At 33.1% G+C, this 21,160-nt stretch overlaps 1 protein-coding gene and 1 long non-coding RNA gene across 3 annotated transcripts in view; one reads left to right on the top strand and one right to left on the bottom strand.

Moving 5' to 3' along the window:
- Positions 1-6,890, bottom strand: part of LOC117101905 — a 45,139-nt gene extending 38,249 nt beyond the window's left edge. For both annotated transcript variants that reach the window (XR_004444334.1, XR_004444335.1), the window contains exon 1: positions 6,793-6,890. This is a non-coding gene — a long non-coding RNA (uncharacterized LOC117101905). The remainder of the gene's footprint in view (positions 1-6,792) is intronic.
- Positions 6,891-7,141: 251 nt separating this feature from the next.
- LOC117101882 (UPF0538 protein C2orf76-like) lies at positions 7,142-20,785 on the top strand. Its single transcript, XM_033242002.1, has 5 exons — positions 7,142-7,244; positions 9,872-10,029; positions 12,432-12,520; positions 13,253-13,334; positions 20,442-20,785. Exons 2-5 carry the CDS (start codon positions 9,888-9,890, stop codon positions 20,516-20,518), a joined length of 390 nt encoding a protein of 129 aa, XP_033097893.1. The 5' UTR covers positions 7,142-7,244; positions 9,872-9,887; the 3' UTR covers positions 20,519-20,785.
- The last annotated feature ends 375 nt before the right edge of the window (positions 20,786-21,160 follow it).

Raw genomic sequence — 21,160 nt, 5'->3', positions numbered from 1 at the left:
TATATTATAAAAAAATAGCAACAAGATTGCAAATGTCTGTATATTTTTTGAGGTTTTTTCTTTTTTTTTTGTTGGAAAAGATCCAATAATAAGGACCCAGGCAGACAGCTGACATGTCAGTCACCAAAAAGCTAATATTAGTCTTCCTTTAACATTCTAGTTTCCTAAATTGCTTGCAACTATTTTTTCTACTAAATTGAATGAGAATGTATCAGATATTAGACACAATGGCTGTATACAATGATCATCTGTAAGTAAAGAAGTAAAATGTGGTGGGCTGTTGCCATTCATATTAACTCATTAAAACAAAGCATGTACTGATTTATATTATTCATAATATTTAACCAGGGTGGCCCATTCAGTCAAGAAGACTGGTCTACTTTGGGGCATTTCAATTTACTATTATTTTTTTTTTTTTTTGGAAGAGAATGTCTTTGATGTTAGATAAGGAGGCAGTTGGTTGATAAGGATGTATTAAGACCAAAGAGAGTATTTATCTAAATTGTATATTTATTTTTAAAAAAATGTTATTATATTTTATTGATATCACATCTAATATTTCAAAAAGACCATTGATACTAAGTTAAAATTATTATGCTGTTTATAAGGCAATCTGGTGCTAATTTTCACCTTCATCTTTGAAAAGGATCTAACTGTAGCCTACTATAATACTCATTGCAATGTATTTAGATGTTAAAAACAACAGGTGAAGCAACATTGTTGAGTACCCAGTGGCGGACCTAGCAATTCCAAGTAGAGGGCCTAGTGAGGGACTTCTGCATATGAAGGGTCTATACTACCTCAGCCACACCATGGTTGGGACTGAAGTACAACATTTTATGGATCTGCCCCCTTCTCCCTTTCTCTCTCTTTTTTTTAATTCTCAATAATTTGTTGTGGTGGCTGCACCCCAACCTCTCCCCCAAGCACGTTGCTTAATCAAGGTTGCTTCAGGTTAGGAATTATGGGTTTTTCGTTTAAAAAAAAATGTTTTCATCCAGCTCTTGAATTCTAATAGCCTACAATTTTTTTTTTTACTTTATGTGGGTAAATGTTATAATTTTTATTTTCTGAAATTTAATCTAAATTATATTAACGCAATATGCTGTTGATAAACCATTCAGCCATTTTTGGTCACATGGATAACTGAACGCTGATTAACGCACACTGGTTTACGTTGAGTTTCGTTGTCAACGAAGTGTATTTTACGAACCAGTCGAATGAAAATAATACTCAACGAAAAATCGTTGTCAACGAAATGAACCTGTCGAATAAGCCCAATGATTGGCTTTTCCCCGACATGGGGTCCAGGGTACCCAGATGGACGTACTGCCACTGCAGGGGATATCCAAAACCTATTTGTACACTTGTGAAAAATGCTCTCCATAATTAATACGAATTAATACATTTTATCACTGATGATAACAAATATGGTAATTCAAATGATTTGTGTTGTTACAAATACACTACTGGGCCTCAAATTTGATAAAACAAAAAATATAAACTTTATAATCTGATTTAGTGCAGTTGAATTTAATTTGTTTTATAAGGAAATTAAACAATGCTAATGGTACTGCACATGTTATAGTTATTTTTATACTTGAAAAACTAGTTACAATATAGAAATTATTAGGTAAATAAGATAGATATCATAAAATGATAATCTAAAGCTATAATATGTAATTGTTTTATTGCGCTTCCAAATTTATCATATCTTTCAAATTTTTAGTAAAGAGTGTAAATAATAAGAATGTTCAAAATTCATAACTATTATGACATTTTAAGTATTCAATAAATACTTAATACCAAATAGATTTTTAGACTAATACAACGAATAGCTTAGGTTGACGAAACAGCATGGCAATTGCTGGAGACCATCTAGTGGTTAAATTACTACAGAATCTTATTATTTTTTTTTATCACACACTTACTATGTTTTAAAATCTTTCATCAAGGTCATATTGCCTCCATATCTTGAATATCATAGATTACTTTGAAGTGTATTACTAAATCCACTTCAAGATAAAAAGATGTATTCTGCTTTTGTTGGTTGGATTTCTTATGCTGTATTAGTCATGGTAACAAAGGTTTTGACTCACTACAGCAAAAAATTAATAATTATTATCTGAGTAGAGGGTTTCAGTGGTGGGTAATTTTTAAATCTCCACAGACACTGTAGGCAAATGCCATACACTGTTTATAACATTCTTTATCATATTTCATGGTTACTAGGGCCATCCAACAAGACTAACAAAAGTAGTTGTGCGAGTCAAGTAAGGTTATATCAAACCTACTACAATTCATATTTCAAGAGGTGATTATGGCGATCTCTGTTCTCTGATCTTCTTCCTATTTTTGGTTATAAGGGATTTGACTGAGATTAACACACTGTAGATGGTTTTTTTGGGGATGTTTCTATTCTATGCACAATCACCATCCTATTTTTAAAAAATGACAATTTTAAAAATAACAGATTTCTTTACCTTATATTTGTACATAAAAAACATGTCTGTTATGTGATTGCAAACAGGGTATATACTAGTAGATTGTAAAATATAGCTAGTAAACAAATGTAGTTATAATTGTGAAATGTATTTATTTAAGATATTATGTACATAGCCATTCTGATCCTGATGACTGAAAAGCACAGAGCCATTCTTCGTTAATAAAAATATATTATTATATAACACATATTTTGCTTTGTTAGGTAAATAACCTTTTACTGCAAAACTTTTTAAAACTGAAATTTAACTACTGAACTGGTTGCAAATGTTTTGAAATAAAATTATGAATTGTATTATAAGCAGCTGTAATTAATGAACTTTATAAAATGATACTGATATGGTCCAAGACGATATAGATTAAACCTTGATTTGTATTAAAATGATATGGAAGATATATTTTGGTATTTTGTTGTAGAGTTGAATTTATAGTTGTAGTACAAATGACATTCGACATCTGTTCAAAATAATCAGACCATATATTCTTATTATAATAAAAAAAAAGTATAAAGCTGACATTTTGCTGTGTGTGATTTGCTTTACAGTAGTCTAACAATTAAAAAAAATGCATTATCTTGAATTGTTGTTATCTAGTACAGTTATACTTAGTAAAAAAATAATAGTATAAAAATACATAAACAAATTTGTGTACCTGGTTCATGGTAAGGAAAGCATGTCATTAAAGATTGTATTTCAATTCCTATAAACGGAATGATATTTTGCATAACATGATGTGTTGACATACTGTATGTATGTATACATGGTACATCCCCAAATACTTGTAAAAAATTTATTAACAAGTTATTTGAGTAGGAATCGAAACCTACGACATCCAATTAATTAGCCTGGTATAATAACAACTAGACCATGAGCTTGTGCTTAGTGAAAAGGTTGACTTCGACCCCCAATTTGCAGTGGGTACTGCAGTGCAACACTAATTCAAAATTTTAAAATGGCTCACTAAAAAGCAATAAAGAAAATAATATTCACAGTTCTAATGAGATTCAAACAATAAGTCATTTATAGACTTTTTACTATTACACAATTTAAAATAACCACTCAATACTGCAGCTCTTGCAATAGATTAAATTATTTATAAAATATGATGTCACAAAGAGGTGGCCAACTGGATTATGCTTACCGGTATGCACTGAACAGGTTCGAAACTGGTGTATATTAACTCATCAGTTTAGCAGGGAATGTAAACTAACATTAATACATTATGAATAATTCAAAGCTACATCATAATAAGGTTAATTGGTTTTGTTTTTGGGCTAGTCTTACTGCGAGAGCCACCAAAACCTTCGCCGAGTGAGAGATTGTTGTTGATAAAGAGGTACACAGTCAGCTTGAAATACTGACACCAAATTTTCTGTATGAAATGCTATTCAATGTACATTTCTATGTAAAAAAAATTATGTTTGAAATATTAAAACTTTTAGAAAAACTGAATGTTACTTAAATACGGATTACGACTTTACGATGACCAGTCCAGAAAATTGTTTTTGTATGACAATCTAACATTCACACTGTTTTAAAGCAATGATGCTATGCTCAATGTACATTTCTATGTCTAAAAAAGTTTATGCTTAACAGCCTTTTCACAATTTGTTTGCATGTTAAATTGCAATTTCATGTCATTGGATGTATATAAATACCTAGGAATTTGAATTCCTAAACAAAGTCAACTGGGACATCATTAATAAATATGGTACTTTGGATTTATAGCTTTCCGGAAAATCTACAACCACTTGCCTGCTTTTACATACATTCAAGTAAAGATTGTTACTGCTGCACCAGTCCACAATTTCGTTAACTTGGTTACCGTATTAAGTTTGACCCATCATTTTGAATAAGTCTACAGTGGTGGTGCCATCTGCGAACTTGGCTATGTGGCAGTTTTGAAACAATGTTACACAATCATATGTAAACAAAGTGAATAGAAAGGGTGCAAAGATGCACCCTTGAGGTAAACCAGTATGTATTACTTGTTTATCACAGATGAGGGTACCCACTCTTGTAAACCGTTAAGAAATTACGAACCCAGTTACAAATAGAAACATCAAAACCTATCATTCCTGCATACAACTTGTGCGGTGTAATCGTAATAATGTAAATGCTGAGGTAAAATCTATATAAAATTCTTGCATATCATTTATCACAATCCAGAAGCTCTAAGACCTTAAATAGAGTAATTGATATGGCATCATCAATGATTTGGCCTATAAGCAAACTAAAATGGGTCCAAATTTACCAGACACTCAAACTTGTACGTTAGAACAACACGTTCAAAACATTTCATAACAGAGGTTAATGCTTTCAGTAACTAATCCTAATAAGAGTTACTAATTGGGGAACGTTTTGGTATTGGAATTATTACTGAATCATTAAAACAACGCAGAATAATTCTGGGATATGAGGAAACAATAAGATGTGAGAGATCTGATGGCAACAGTGTATAATCAGAGATGGATTAATACCCTCTAATCCTGAAGATTTTGTTGACTTGCATCTTCAGATTTCTTCAGGAATAAGTAAACAACTATCATTATCATATTATATTATTTGTCATAGGCGGTAGAGTCAACAAATTCAACTTCATTAGGAAAAAGAGTGTCAAAACAGCTGAAAAAAATCATTCAATTGCTGGGATAGATTATTATCTTTTGAGTAACATTAGACAAGTCTGTTTTAATGCTTTCTTTATCTCGTACAGTAGAACCCCTCATTTACGTACGGGACGGGCCCAAAGGTGTTCGTAAAAATCAATGTGAATCAGTGTGAAATTCCTATGTATTTACACTACCGATATGCTAGGCTGGGCTAGGCTAGGCTAGGCCTGGACTTAAATTTTGTTGGACTGGAGCCAAAACTCCAACTTGCACTCGAAAGAAATTCAAAATAACGATCATAATAATGTACAGTACTATACATACTTGTTAATGTGTATAGAAACTTTATTCTCTCTTTCTCAGGCAATAATATATGACTTACTGTATCTTCTAGCTTACGAAGAAACACAGCCTAGTGGGCGCCACAACAGGGCGAGTTACCAACGTTTTTCACTCGATCCATGTGGTTGTGGCGTCATGTAAATACCCTGTACAGAATAACCCGGAAACCAGGGGTTCTCAACTTTTTAAAAGAAGAGCGCTGATTGGCTGTAGACACGGCGCTTTGACTTTTTTTTGTATGCAATACGATTGTTCTACACCTGCATTTATTAAATGAATAATAAAGTTATAAAAAGAAAATGTGGGTGTCAGTGTCTTATTTTATGGGGGAAATAATGAAATGGTAGATTAACGTTAGTTAGATTTGATAAATAAATTCCATTCATAATTAGGGGGTTCATTAAATTACAATATGAGGGTGGTGTATTCAGAGATGAATAAATCATGCGCCTATCGATATGCTGACAAGTTACGCATTGGGTAGAGTTTTCTCACGGCTGCAGACATAAAGTATGATCGCCGTGTTGAATGTCGGTGTATTCAAAGCACACTATCTGTAGTAGAGATCGCTGATAGTGTACAGCAAACCGTCTAAGACAGAGTGAATAAACTCTAGCCCGCGCCTAACGATTAATTCTTGACACGGGTGTGTGTTTTGTTCATGAAATAGGAACTTTATTTATGACAACAATTACATGATTTTACGTTCGTAAAATCGGGGTTCGTAAATGAGGGGTTCTACTGTATTCTGCTTTTATGAACATTGCTTTATCATTTGATAAAGCCATAGATCTCTATTCCATATCAAAATCTTAACAGATTATCCTGGTGTCATGTAAATTATGGTCAGACTAGCCGAGCGAAGATTGCTTGAGTGACCTAACTATAGGCCCTTATATGCCTTAACGATTCAGGATGTCATTGTTATTGTTTGTTATGTCGCTACAATTTGGAAGCATTTTCTTATGTCGCTGCAATTTGAGAGCATTTTCTTACTTAACTAACATTATCGAAGTAGCAGTTGAAAGCCTTAATTCCTGGTCAATTACTCTGGACTACCCTGGGCCCCCTGGCACAGGGGTCTAGCCTAGGGTAGGCTTGTGTATAGAAAGCAGGCCTAGGGCCTAGTCTAGCCCTCCCTACCTAGGCCCTGGCTTAGGGCCTAGTTCAGCCTAGGCCATGCAGTAGGCCTAGGCCTAGGCAGGGTTAGTAGTACCTGTACGATCAATTACATCCAATTAGAATTTGGAATTTGTTTAAGACAATAGCCATTGCCATTTAAAATATCCTGTTTAGGCACTGTTGCTACTTAAGGTATGAAAGTTCAAGGAAATTACCTAAATCTTGTAAATAAACATACTGCATCTGACGTACATTTTCAAACACAAACAAGTTGAGAGGGCAAGACGTATTTTACGTCATGTCTCGACCTCCTCTCTCTCCAGATAAAAGTTTCAAAGAAGTAGTCCATTAGTTAAATGGTGAATTTTTATAAATATTATCGTTAGAATATAATTATTCAGTTTTGAACTAATTATAAATATTTAATTTTGAAATTAAGTATTCAAATAACTTTAAAACTTTAAAGCAACAAGATTTCTACACATAATTAGTAGGAATATATATATGATAATACTGTCAATAATCCCTTTTATAAAAATGGATTATCCATATTAACCTTGAGGTCATTCTATGTCAACAAGCAAGCACGCACGTTTCATCTCTCATCAACAAAACAAACCGGGATCTGAAACAAATTTCTGGAGAAACAAATATTTTAAGGAATCATGTAAGGCTGATTAGATTACATACTGTACTTTAGAGCATTTTTTATTAATATTATATATAGTACATGTGTTGAGTGAGTTTGATGAGGATAAATATTTCCTCCTCCTAGAGGCCTGGCCTAGTCTAGGCTAAGCTACTCTCATGCTATCCACCACCTAGTTAACGCCGATATCGTGTTCAAACCAACGCACCTTATAGATACCTTAGGCCTAGGGATGTGCTTTGAAGGTAAAAGTGGAAAGGAGGATTTCTATTCTAATTAACTTGTATTTAGAACCCACCAAGTTTACGTTTTGTAAAACTTACTCTAAGTTATATAGTTGATGGTGTAAAGTCGAGGTACACACTAATTAAGCACCAACAACAGTGACACATCACACACACAAATTCAGCCAAGAAAGAAGAATATTTTTTTCCGAGAGTATCATTGAACTACCAACCAAAGAGCAATTCAAAGATGTGGTTGACATTAAGGCCCTGTAAACCAACATCATTTATTGTAAATTAAAATGCTAAATGTGTGTTTTTTACCAAAGGACACTGCAGTTTTGTTTGCAAGTAAAAATTTGAGATGAGGGATCCCAGGCCTTAGAGCAAATAGAAAATTTTTTTTTAGATTATCATTCCCGCCCGCATCAAAAATTCTGGAAATATTGATGCAGGAATAAAAAAAAAATTTTTCTTTTTGCCGCATCAATTATTTTAACAGCATAAAAATAACATGCAATTTTGTGACTTCAAATACATTTTCTTTAAAAAACTATAAAATTAAACCAGTTTTTATACAATATTTACTATTACAGACCAAATATAAACAGTCCCTCCCTCATCGATAAAAACAAAAGCGAAATAATCTATTGTTCCGATTAAAAAAAAAAAAAGAAACCCCCCCCCCCATCAATTTTTTTTTAAAAAGAATGAATCTAATAATTTTTTCTATGTGCCTTTAAAGGGACTTGGAATACTATAATGTGGAAATAAATAAAAATAGTGATCAAAAATGTCATTCATTTTGGATTAATTATGCATTTTAATTATAATGTATTTATTTGAATAGCTGTCTCAGAGCATATATTGTTAAGAACACATAATTACCATAAAAATGTGTTATTGCGTGATCATAAAGATTTCTTGATCCCAACCAGGTTAGAAAAAATGTAATTCTGCTGTGTTGAGAATGATGTTGCTTCCATTAGATTTGTTTATATTCATTTACAGAAAGTAACGCCTTGGGTGTTTATTCAAGGGAGGCGTTTATTCCAAATGAAACTCTAGTTAACACTGCTTTATAAAGCTTCAGTATTAGGATTGAAATGTGGTACACATAAAATCAAAGGAATAATTTCAGGTTTAATACATTAATTTATTGTTTCAATTAATTAATGTTATAGTATGCATAATTAATAAACTTCTAAACAGGTAGAAATGTTTGAAGGCACATGTAATGTACTACAACCATACGCCCAAATCCAAGGGAAAGCAAAGCTATTAGACTGTAAAAAATATAGAAAAGATGTAGAGTCAATGTGAAATAGTCAAATTACTAGGAGAAAATTTTCTGTTTAAAGATACTGTGTGAACACTTACTAATGTTTTGTGAGATGTCAGCTCATATTTTTATTGTAAATTTGGTCTTCTTATCTGAACTTGTCTTGGATTAGTTCAGTTTTATAAAATGTTAACACTGGTGAAGTAAATGGAGTGATGGTGATTATTGACATTTTCATTAATAACTAGTGACTGATAGTCCATAAGGCTTAAGGCTTTTCCATAAAGAAAACTTAAAACCTTTCTGTTTCAGGACGTTTTTCTTTTTTTCTTATATTCTGTGTTTTATGCCATATGTCAGTACATATTAAATAATTGAAGATCTAGTATCATATATCGATTGCCTTTGTGTGGCTTGCTTGAAAAAGGGGATTAACCAAACCAGAGAAATCAATTAAATTTTCAGTGATGTACCTAGAACGTAACAATGTCATGTTAATTTATCAGCGCATGTCATTGTACGTTAAGTTCTCTCTTGAAATCTGGAATGCTCGTCGGTTGAGTCTACCTCCAGGCCAGAACAATGACACTGTATTAAAGATTGGTGGGTCGGTACTTGCGTTTGTGATGTCTCCACGTGCACATCGTAAAAAATTTATTTAACTTAGGGCATGCGCAATGCCAGTCACGGATGGGCGACTCGTTCTACGTTCTCAATCAACATCTCCCAATTATACGCTCCATTAAACTCTATGCTTTGACTTGCTCAAATGTCTTTGTTAAGAATTTGTATGCTGTTGCTACTTTAGATATCTAGCCTTTGTAGTGAAATAAGCATTTTGCTACAATCATAACTGCAATAATAATAATAATGATAGTAATTGTCATTTGTATAGTGCCTAACCAAAATAAATTTTTTTTCAAAAGCGATACAACCACAAAACTCAAACTAGAGGACTACATTATTGTATGTTTGTGAAAAAGATGAGTACGGCACAATACATGTACACCAAGAATTATGCATGTAAAAATGAAATGAAAGTATTATGCACATGTTTTTCTACCAGTGTGTTGCAACACCTACAGTGCTATTAGAGAGCTGTTGTGTGTGACTTTTCTTTCTCACTTTTTCTTTGGCAGAGGCAGTTATCGTGGTATGGCAAATGCCAGTCTACCGTCAGTCATCATAACAGTTCGTTTGATTCGTTCCTTTGAACATCGCAACATCAAACCGGTAATTTTTAAAGATGTTGACCTCAATATATCTGTTAAAGAATTCATTGATTTTGTGAAAGTTGGTAAGTTTTCCAATTGAAATTGTTTATTTTAATTTTTTTTAACCTTTGTTGTTAAAGTTTGTAACTTCAAATTACATTACTGTTTTATATAGACAATAAGAAATTATGACATTTCAATCCTATTTTTGCAAATATAATATTGTTCTAAACAGTGTTTTTGTTTTTAAGGTCTGGGTGTTTTGCTCACAATTTTTGCTCGAATCAAATATGTACTGTATGCTAATTGTTTGACACACTTTTTGTAGTCGTAAAAGAAGCGTGGGCATTGTAGGGCGCATTGACCACCAGAACAGCTGTTAAGTATCTGAATTAACAGTTAACAACAGATAATATAACAAAATATATTACTGAGTGGGAGATAATAGGAGATTCAACTTTACAGTCATTTCATTAAAATGATATGAAATATAAAGTTAAATCAAAGCGTGATAAATTCTTGTCAACATTTGTCCTGTGCAATAGTGATTTATATAATTATTTCTGATATTATTAATTTATGGATCTCATTTGGTAATATGGTTGTACATTCAATGTGATTAAATACATTCATACTATATTGTAATACTTCTTTATAAAAATAGCAATATTTTTTTAGACAATTATTTTAAAATATAAAGTCTAAAATGCAGAGATAGTACACGATATCAACATATAAAGAATTATGAAAATATAATTGAAATTGATAAATAGACTTTTTCAGAAATTTGTAAAGTGATTGTAGACCAGCATGTACAAACACACAACACTACAACTCTTCTTAGATTTCCAAAGTAACATGCATAATACATTATTATAGCAAACTCACTATTCTTTAACCATGCAATTTGGCTACCTTGTAACATCACAAGCCTGGCAAATAATTGAATTTCAGAGTTCAGAATTACTAATCCAAAGATAATTCACACTGGATAATTTAAGGAACATCTTGTTGCCTTTCCTACAACTACCCATAGATTGTTTGCTTACGCTCAATTTTTGTTATGGTATCGCTTTACTTTCATGTCGACCCCTGTTGTGCGAGTTGGCTTTCCATCAATCTCTTTTTAAACCCCGAATGTCTAATTGAGGGGATGGGAAAGCAGTTGGGTTGCGTTTTGTAGTAAATGAAATCCAGAGCAATAAGGCCTAGGATGGGAAGAGGATCCAGATTGGCTTATAGTGACATCTGGGTACTATTTTGTAACCTTGTTGATAGCTTTAACCTACCTCTGTCCTATAATCAAGTCTTAACCATTCTTTCATGTAGGTAAAGCTCCTTTACCTTATATGTTATCCCTTACCGCAGCATTAGCAGACAGCTGTTTTTATGGCCCCTATAATGTTCCTATAACCTGTCAAATGATTCTATATTTATTATCCATGATTTACTGCTGTATTACAGCATGCAAATAAAATCCATTGTTTCTTTTTCTATGTTACATATTGTTTTATCTTGCTTGAGTAAACTAACAAAGTAACATATCTTACACAAAAAATAATTGTTTATCATGAGTTGTCTATTATGAGAATCATTTGGACTTGTAACCTGTCAAAAAAACTAGTATTTTGAATAGTTTTAATATTATAATTACTGTATCACATATTAATAACACATAAGAAAACAATGGTTTTTGTCAAACAATTTCAAGGCAGTGTCTTAAAGGAATTAGAGCAGTGTCTATGCCGTCATTGATTTGAACTTTACTTTCTGTGACTTTAAAGTGAGAGCCTATAAAGGCAGAGCCACCCAAGTGATTATGTGTTCATCTGTTTTGCTTTACTAATTGTTGATGGTATTAGCATGCCTTAGTACATATTAAACCAGTGTCTGATGATGGTGTATAATCTTCATCTGTGACGCTGTGGCTGTAGTTTCTGATTGGAATTCCTCACCTTCATTTAATTTGTTTGTGCATGGAGGTTTGTGGTAGCTTCTTTTAATTACCTACGACTTAAATGAAATAGGGAACTTGGCTGAGTTGAAGTATCTATATATTTAGCAGTGGAGGCACATGTCAATACAGGGTTGTTCTTCCCTTTCCAATTCAGTAGGTCTACCCAGTATACAGTACACAGGACATCACTGTGTTGTACCATGAAATAATGACAAAATTACAAGCCTAAAATATGTTCTTGTGATGTTCAAATACTTTCATTTGACTTTTAATATATTATTTAGGTAAATATTCTTTAATACTTTTGGCTTGGTATTAAAGAAAATTTACCTAAATTGTTTTACTAAATATAATTTAAAAAAACACTTTTTGATAGATTAATGAATTTATTATTTGAACTTCATAAATATGCATTTAATTATTTTTGTTAAATCCATCCAGTTCATGACCAGAACTTACTGTAGTCAACTGAGTAGATTAATTAATCAAATCATTTTGATTAATTAACAGTTTTCTATTCAATTTCAGAGATTAAAACCCGTCCTGGTTTACTTCCACCATTTCGCAACTACGGCTATGATGCTATGAAGATACAGCATATGGCACATGGTTCTAAGGTGATTATAATAAAAGTGATGATTAGATTTCAATGATGATTAATTTGGGTCTAATTCCATGTATGTTATCATATACTGTACTGTACATCTTCATAAAGCACTTCATTACACATTATTACCTTTGATCATTTATTAACCATAAAATATATGGTGACATCTGAGCTCCTTTGTATTTTGCATTCCTCAGCCAATATCAAGAGAGTGGACTTTATAGTTGGAAACCCCTATTTTCAGCAAACCTCCTCTTTTTAAACCTCTCCCCCCCCCCCCTCCTCCTTAGACTTTTCTCATAAAGTTTTCCATGCCTCTTACCCATTTTACCCTTTTATAATCCTGGATTAGGGTAGTTTTTGTAAAATGCTTTTAAACATAGAATAAAGTGCATTGCTTTCTACGATGTTCACCACCTCCTCCTCCCCAGCTTAAAAAATGCATTTATATTGTTTTTGAGACAACCGTACATAAATTGGAGAGGCTTAATTAATGTGGTGAGAGGTCATACAGTGGTGTATTCAGAAGTATTAATGGAGGGGCGTTGATGGGAGGCCGCAAATACTACTTGATTAAGTGAGCGAGGAATTTGCTAGCAAAATATATTGAGATGAAGTGATTTTCTCGGGTGAACTACTCAAGCGAAATTTTTTTGGTCAGCAAATTCCCAATGGAACCCCCGTAGATATGCCACTGAGTTCATATAAGATGAGCAAACCACAACTTTACTTTATTTTTCAGACGAGCGATCCAACCATAAACACAGAAGATGATGATAAATTGATGATGAAGGATGACAATACTCTACAGGAATGTGGAATAGGTACAGTAAAACCAGATTTAGAGATGAAAAATTTCTCCCACAAATTCAATCAGTCCATTCCAACCATTACTACACTCGAAATACCTAAAAATAGCCTATGTGAATTGGCATTTAAACATGACTATTAATTTAGTAACTTTTCAATAACTTAGTACGTTGTCCACCGTACCATAGCTGATGAAATATAACAGTGGTCATGTGTGGAGTGATTTACAGCCTTCATTTATATCAGTCGCCCCTTGCTGTGGCAATGCTGTTGCCTAATTACATTCTTTCATTTGAACCTGGCAGGCGAAGGGCAGCACTGGCCTTCTGGGGGGACATTGGCCAAGTTGATAGCAGTCTTCAATGTTCCGTGTAGAAATGTGACTTAAAAAAGTTTAATCATCATTCTAAGACATTTTACTGGCCCCCTGTGGATTCATATCTAGTTTATGCAGTCCACGCACTCCCTCCAAATCATGCCCCCATCTGCTTTAGTTCATCCAACAAAATGCACCATGAGGCCATAGGGGCTAGCCATTCTCAGCCACGCTATGCATTATTCAATTAAATTTATTTCTTTCCTGAGTAAATTTGAAACTTGTGATTTTGGTAACCCGCAAACATTTTTTTGATTTTATCAACATTGTCCCCTGTGATCATCACCATTGATTCATATACACTCTACATTCACAGTCTGCTTAATCATAAATATTATTATATTTATTTATAAGCATTGTGTAAGTAATTTTTTTTTTATTTATTCATTTAAGCAATGATATTTCATTCAGCAATATCTAGGTAATTTTCAATTTGTAAAAGCTTTCTGTTATATTAACTTACTGAAATGAGGACAATTTGTAGACATGGCTATGGAATAGAAAGAAAAATATAATGAACAGAAAGAATCACAAAAAGTTAATTTTCATAAAAAGAGACGCACACGTATTAAGGTATAGAGTAAGTAATCCCCATTGACTTTGGCTTTTACCCCCTGTTGAATATCAACTTACAAAACAAAAGTTTCTCTACATTCCAGTGTTGCCTTAAAAACTGTATCGTTGCTATCATCTAAAGTTTTTGCTTACCAGACAGTAAGCACGTGCTCGCACTGTTATTTCCAACTTTGAACTTGATATTTGACAGGCATATCAGAAATTGGTGACTGAATAATGAGCTACGTCTTGGATGCGTTCCGTGTCAGTGAAACCGCATTAAAATATTGGACATGGTCAAAAATGTGTCACATTGGAAGTGAGGAATGTGGTTGGTTATTGGGGCAGGAACTTATTCGTGACCATATGTAAAAGTGACATTTCAAGGCCGTAAAATTTGCCTTGATGCAAACTGAACCAGTAAAAGTGTCTCATTAAAATATGATATTTTGTTTTTATAAGAATTATGTAATTACAGTCTACTTCACATACACACATTACAAAGACTTTGTGTTATGTTAAAGTTGTAAACAGAGGTAGATGGTTTTGAGTGTATAAACATTAAGGTTTAGATGAATTTAAAAGTATATAGGGTAGATGAATTTTAGTGTAAACAGTTTTACAGTAGTTACATATATAGCATTACAGTACACAACTTAGGGGCGATGCTTTTAGAATTAGCCAGCTTTCAGGAGTATCTGGATTTAGCACTGAAATTAAGTGTTTGAACTGCCACATATTTGAGTAGGAACTTTTGTTCCACATTAGCTTTGCCCTCCTCTACCGTGCTTTTGAGGAAATTAATATGTTACTGTATCATTCTTTATTATTATTGAAGATAGACAGCATAAGGGTAGTCTGGTTTAGGGGTAGACAACTTTCTACAGAGGTAGATGAATTTAGGGTCACTAACAAACCAACCTGGCTACATGAACAGTCAGTATCCTATCACCTCTGACTTATTATCTTACATTAGAGATACATGTTTAAGGATAAGTTACTGCTATGTTGACAGTTTTTGACAGATATTGCCATAAAATCTTATATCATATATCAACCAATTGTCATATATTAATTTGCTTCATGTTTATTACCTTGAGCAAACCCCACACGATCGGCAAAAATGGATCTAGAATGGTTTCTATACGTCGTTGAGTCTACCTGATTTTAACCTCATGAATTTTACATCTTTGCGGTAACATACATAAGTTGGTAATGAGTGAAAGTACTGGCTGGTGTTCATTACATCATTATATCATTATTGCCAACATTTTCCAGGGTTACACAATAAATTGGCTAATTGACCTCATGTTGAACTTTGCTATATTAATGCCAATTATGAATAACCATACCAAAAATCTGGGACTTAATTCTATGAACGTAAGACAATATACTTAAATTTCTATAAAGTCTAGTAGTAAGCATGTGATCAATGAGTCAGTTTTTATAGGTATTTTTTGTTTAAAACATAACTTGAAAACAGATGTAAAATTATGTTGTTTTAATAGTAAACCAGGATGAATGAAAAAAAAAATGAGAGATTGAATATTGAACATGAAACATTTCTTCATTTTGATGATGTATAGATTGTGTTGAGCAGAATAAATTTTAAAAACCAAATTTAATATCTGAATTGCTAAGTTGTAAGCATTCTAGTTTAAAGTATATTTTCCTTGCTATTTAACATGCGAATGAATACTGTAGGTTGGTGAGGGTAATCAATATTATGATTTCCATAGTAAAACTTAGATCACCAGAACATTTTGTTTCATATATCATAACTTGTTTAATAAAATTTTAAGAGGTTTTTTCCTAAATTTTACACCAAACAGTGTAACTGTAAATATTCAGTAATTGAGGTCCCTACAGTAGTAAATTATAATGATCATACTGCACAAGATTATTTTTTTTAATTATGTAAATATAATTAAGAACGACGATAATAAGTGCCAGTTGAAGATATATGGAACTAAAATAGGATAATTGTAGTTGATATCTAAACGTTAAATGAGGTTAATATGCATCCGTTGCGAAATTTTGCGATCTTTTGTACTTTTCCATGAATGATCTCAAGGAGACATTATATTATATTGAGGTCAAAGGTGAATACACTGTGAATGTCCAACTGGACTGTTATTGGTTGCTAATTGGCATACAGCATCACCGCGCAGTTTATTAATCTAATTATATTCGCATTCCATGTATGTTCTTGTAACGTGATTTTCCAATACAATTGTTCATTTGGCATTGGCTTTTCATAATACTTTACATACTGGAATGCGAGAAAAAATATATAACTTAATAGTATCAAAATATAAAGCTCGAGAATAAAATGTAAGTTAACATATTTATTCATATATTTTTCTTGGATCATCAAAAAGAAATCCCTAACAAATACAGTTTTAAAATATTTCAAATATATTTTAGAGGTTAATTAGTATTGTATTATTCTTATTATTGGGATGTTTAATTTAATTTTATATTTAATGTGCTTTTATTGGGGGTTATCATTGGCTAGTATAGGTTTGATTACATTTCTTTCAGATATATACTGCTTGTATGTACAGTACAGTAGACCTATTTAAATTTACAAAGGTCTATAGCCTTTGTATTATTAATTCAAATGTTATTGTCATATTCAAGGAGTTCTTATATAGCGACAGCAACAGCTTGGCATAAAAAGTTGCCTTCTTAAGGTGTTAAGGACAAGGTATTATCAATTATATTGCATGGAGGGGTGTATGAATTACAACTTCTCTGCATAAACATTTTCATTAATGTTTTATTAGTTCACTGAGTCTGAATATGCTCATAATTTTTTGGAATGTTCTTAGTCAATACAAATGGTTTCATCTAACAGTTTAATAATTTTCATACAAGCATGGTATTTGCCTGGTCTGTTTAGGGGGTCTTTTACCCTGGGCAGTTGGAAACTTGGTTGAAGTGGGTTAATTGCTTGTCCACAAGCTGCCGGATGTATGTCGGTCCTGTTCTGTGACCTCTACTTAACCTTTGCTTGCAAAATACGTGGGATGTCAACTTCGTCTCTTTTCAGATTAACATGAAGCTTATCATGTTAGAAAGATGAGCGTCGTCTGCTGAAGGGATAATGGTGGAAAAACACTCCCCACATGCAACCCCTGCCGTTCCCTCTGAAACATATACATATTAAGTATTAAAATACGAGCCACTGCACTTTATTGTCACATATGAGATTTTCTTTATGGTGGTTGGTGTTAAGTTTGATGAGTTCCAACCAAACTTGCAATACGTTCCACTATAATTTATAAAAATATGGAATCAATTTAATGCTTATAAATGTAGTGGCATTTCGTGAGAATGTTATGAATTACCAGCAAAATTTATGGACGTGTAAATGCGTGCAAGAGCTTTTATATGCCTCTTAATTACTTGTCCAATGTCGCAGCATTCTCCATGACATTGGCCAGCGTTAACATTAGGAACATCTTTGAGAAACTTTGTTTTAGTTAATGCAGTACTGTAATTTATCCACCATTAATAGAGAAAGAAAAGATATTAAATATTTCAATTTTAATTGTCTGGAAATACCTTAGTAAATGTTAAATTATTACTGTACTGTATGTTTATTATGATATTGAACATTTATATATTTTTATTCATACGTTTAGATAAAAATGTGAAGAATTATCAACAGACATGTTTACATTTACAATTTGTGTACAATATTTAACAAGTACACTGCTACAGTAGGTTTGTTCCTTAACACATGTAATATAAACACATTAATTAATAAGAACATAAAATATTGTATATGCTGGAAAATAACAAATTATTTATTTTTGTTCACTAAATTGTCAGTTTTAAACATCAGAATGACAGTTTTTTGGTGTTGTTTTTAAGTATGATGAATGGTTTTTACCTATAAAACTGTATGCAAGCCCCGATTGAGATGTCCAAGGGTTTTTTACGATCATTTAACTTGTGCCCTTTATATTGCGTCAAAGCCGGTGACCTTAGTTTGCGGTGGTCTGTTTCTTAGTGTATCTTAATCTTGGTGGATATACAATAATAAAGCTGCAACAGCAAGTTCAGAAGGCATTCATCATCCCAGTCATTCAACTTTCACTGATAGGCTGTTAAGTATTTAATACTGTATTTAAGAACTTAAATTTAATTCTCCATTAAAAAATTGTCTAATAAACTTGAACTATAAAATTCAAAATTTTAATTGCTCACTTTGTATGTTTACAATATTTGCTATACGATGAGATAAATAAATAAAATGAGAAAATAGACTTATTTCCAATAATCAAAAGCATAACTTACACCATTTTTATATTTTTTTCATACAGTAGACCCTTAAATTGACTGGTATTTCATAGAAATCTCTATGATTTAGCAAAGCCTAATAGTTCCAATCTGCGTTAAGAATATATTTTATTGAACATTTGTTATTAATGTAGCAGATTTTTTCCCCTTTTGGAAATTTAAATTCGTTCTGTCCAAGCTTGAAGATTTTGTAAATTGAATTTTACTTGACTTGCAACTCAAGTTCAAGTACTACAGTGACTTGAATCAACTTGCAACTTAGCTAAATACAGTGACTTGACTTAACTTGCAACTTGGCTAATATGGGGACTTAACTTACCTTGCAACATCGCTGATACAGTGACTTGACTTAAGTACTACAGTGACTTGATTTATCATGCAACTTGGCTACTACAATGGCTCAATTATACTTTGACCATTTGACTCATTAGATCATCAACATTGATGTCTGTGTTTGAATAAATGAATGTATGGATGCAAACATAACTAAAAATACATACAGTAATAATATTACAAAATAGATGGTTACGGATGGAGGGTAACAGAAACCAGGAAATGTATGTAAATAGATACGTAGAGATAGGCTCTGTTTATTGAGCATCTTGCTAGAACCATTTGGATCAAACATATCCATGTCGAGATACTTTCAAACCCTAGAAATTTGGCCCAGGCAAAGTTGACACAGAATCCATGAAAGAAAAAAAAACCCTCTTTCTGACTGAATTCTGAACTGTGTTTGATCGTCTGGGAATTTTGCCAAATGGCAAGTTGATAGCGTTGAAAGATGCAAGAAGATCAGTCATGGGATTCATATGCGAACTGGCTGTTATAACGACATTTGCAATTCAATCCCGTGTTGTATAAGTTTAGGCAACTGTCCAGCTGTTCTGTCATGTTATTACCTCCAGTCAAAACAATATCAAGTGGTCACTGGCCCAATTTGTATGACCTCTGCTGACTCTAAAAATATTCAAAAATGGGAGCCAGACTGTATCTGTAAAGTTGCGGTTCTATTGATGATGGGTCTGGTCATCTCTCCTTGGTTTGGTCATCTAGATTCTCCTAGTGTTGAGGTCCTAAACCTTTTGATGACAGGTTTTGCCATCAGCATTTACAATATTGAGAGTCTAATCCTCATGATAGCTATGACAGTGGCGGATCCAGGGGGGTTCAAGGCGTTCGGACGAACCACCCTCTGCGAAGAAACGTACAACTGGGTCCTGGCTTACAAAAGGCATGTTTACCTACCTAGGCATAGGTTGGAAGATCAGACAAACTGGTTTAGCCTATCTAGTTTTCAATAAAAATAAATAATACACACTGTTTTTGGTTCGCCGTCGTAATAATTTATGTACGAAAGTGCGTTCTTCAGGCCTATTAGTTCATCGATTAATGGAAGAAAGACTACATACTGTATCTAACAACTCAATGTTGTTGGAATATAATAATATAATATTGCCTGTCTTTGATTTTTTCCTCTATGATAGGCCTAGAGAATGAGATAAAATTACCTGACCTTTTCTAAAGAGGGGGACAACCTTGAATTTTGAAGACCTTAAATGTCATTAAAAGACTCCTCAGAAGTCGGGAAAGCTTATTTCCGGCTGCCTAGGAATCAATATTTTCCTGTGGGAGGATCCCCATTTCCCCCTCCCCCTTTTCATTTTGAGGTTTTTTTGGAAAACAGTTTGAATCCCCCTCTTTTAAATCCTGGATCCGCCCCTGGCTATGGTCATACCTATGGTCGTGTAGAATGTTAGCAGTATATTTTGGTAGTTTTCATAATCTACATTACAAAATACTGTTTTTGTTCTGCTATTGCTTTTGAATACTGATGCAGATACTAATTGTTGTTTCCTCCATTCTTTTATCTCTATAGAACATGAAACTGAAATCTCTTTTTTCAAGTTGGAGGATTACAGAAAGTATCAGAGCAACCCTGTATGCAAGTGGTAACGGCAGTCTATCAACTTGTTGCTGAATCCAGTCAACTGTGGTTTACCAACCTCGTGCAGCATCCGGTGACTGTGTACCACCAATTGTTCTGTAACATCTAACCAGTGTGGTCTACCATCCAATGGGTTCTACAGAATTCTTTGTAGCAACCAGCCAGCCATTGAGGACTTCCAACTTCCTTGGTGCAGCTAACCAGTAACTGGAGTGTGCCAAACATCTTGTTGCATGCAGCGTCTAACAGTAGAGGTGTATCAACATGCTTTTTGCATCTGTCTACCAAGTCCATTGTTATGTAAAAGCGTGTAGTATTCTGTTAATGAAGACAAGTAATTTACATCCAGGACATGTGCTTTTTTCATACTGTAGGTTAGTATTGCCTGTGGAAATTAATGCTAAGACCAAGGGGTTTGTTAAGTCAACTTGAACCAACCTAAGATGGTTACACTATAACACAGTACATGTATGTGTAGGTATCTGTATTTTGAACTGCATACTGTTATCCAGTAGCTGAGAAAAAAGTATTCCCATCAGAATACAGTTAGGAACATGTTGATTCTGGCTGCAGGACTCAAGTTTATTCAGTGTATACTCTTTACAAGGTAAAAAGCATCTGTCTAAACTTATTCCAAATATGGCCCATTG

The sequence above is a fragment of the Anneissia japonica genome, unplaced genomic scaffold (genome assembly GCF_011630105.1).
Source record: "Anneissia japonica isolate Jap-2015-1 unplaced genomic scaffold, ASM1163010v1 scaffold1005_len2656397_cov198, whole genome shotgun sequence".
NCBI lineage: Eukaryota > Metazoa > Echinodermata > Crinoidea > Comatulida > Comatulidae > Anneissia > Anneissia japonica.
Note: the sequence above shows the minus strand (reverse complement) of the source record. Positions and strands in the feature narration are given on the sequence as shown.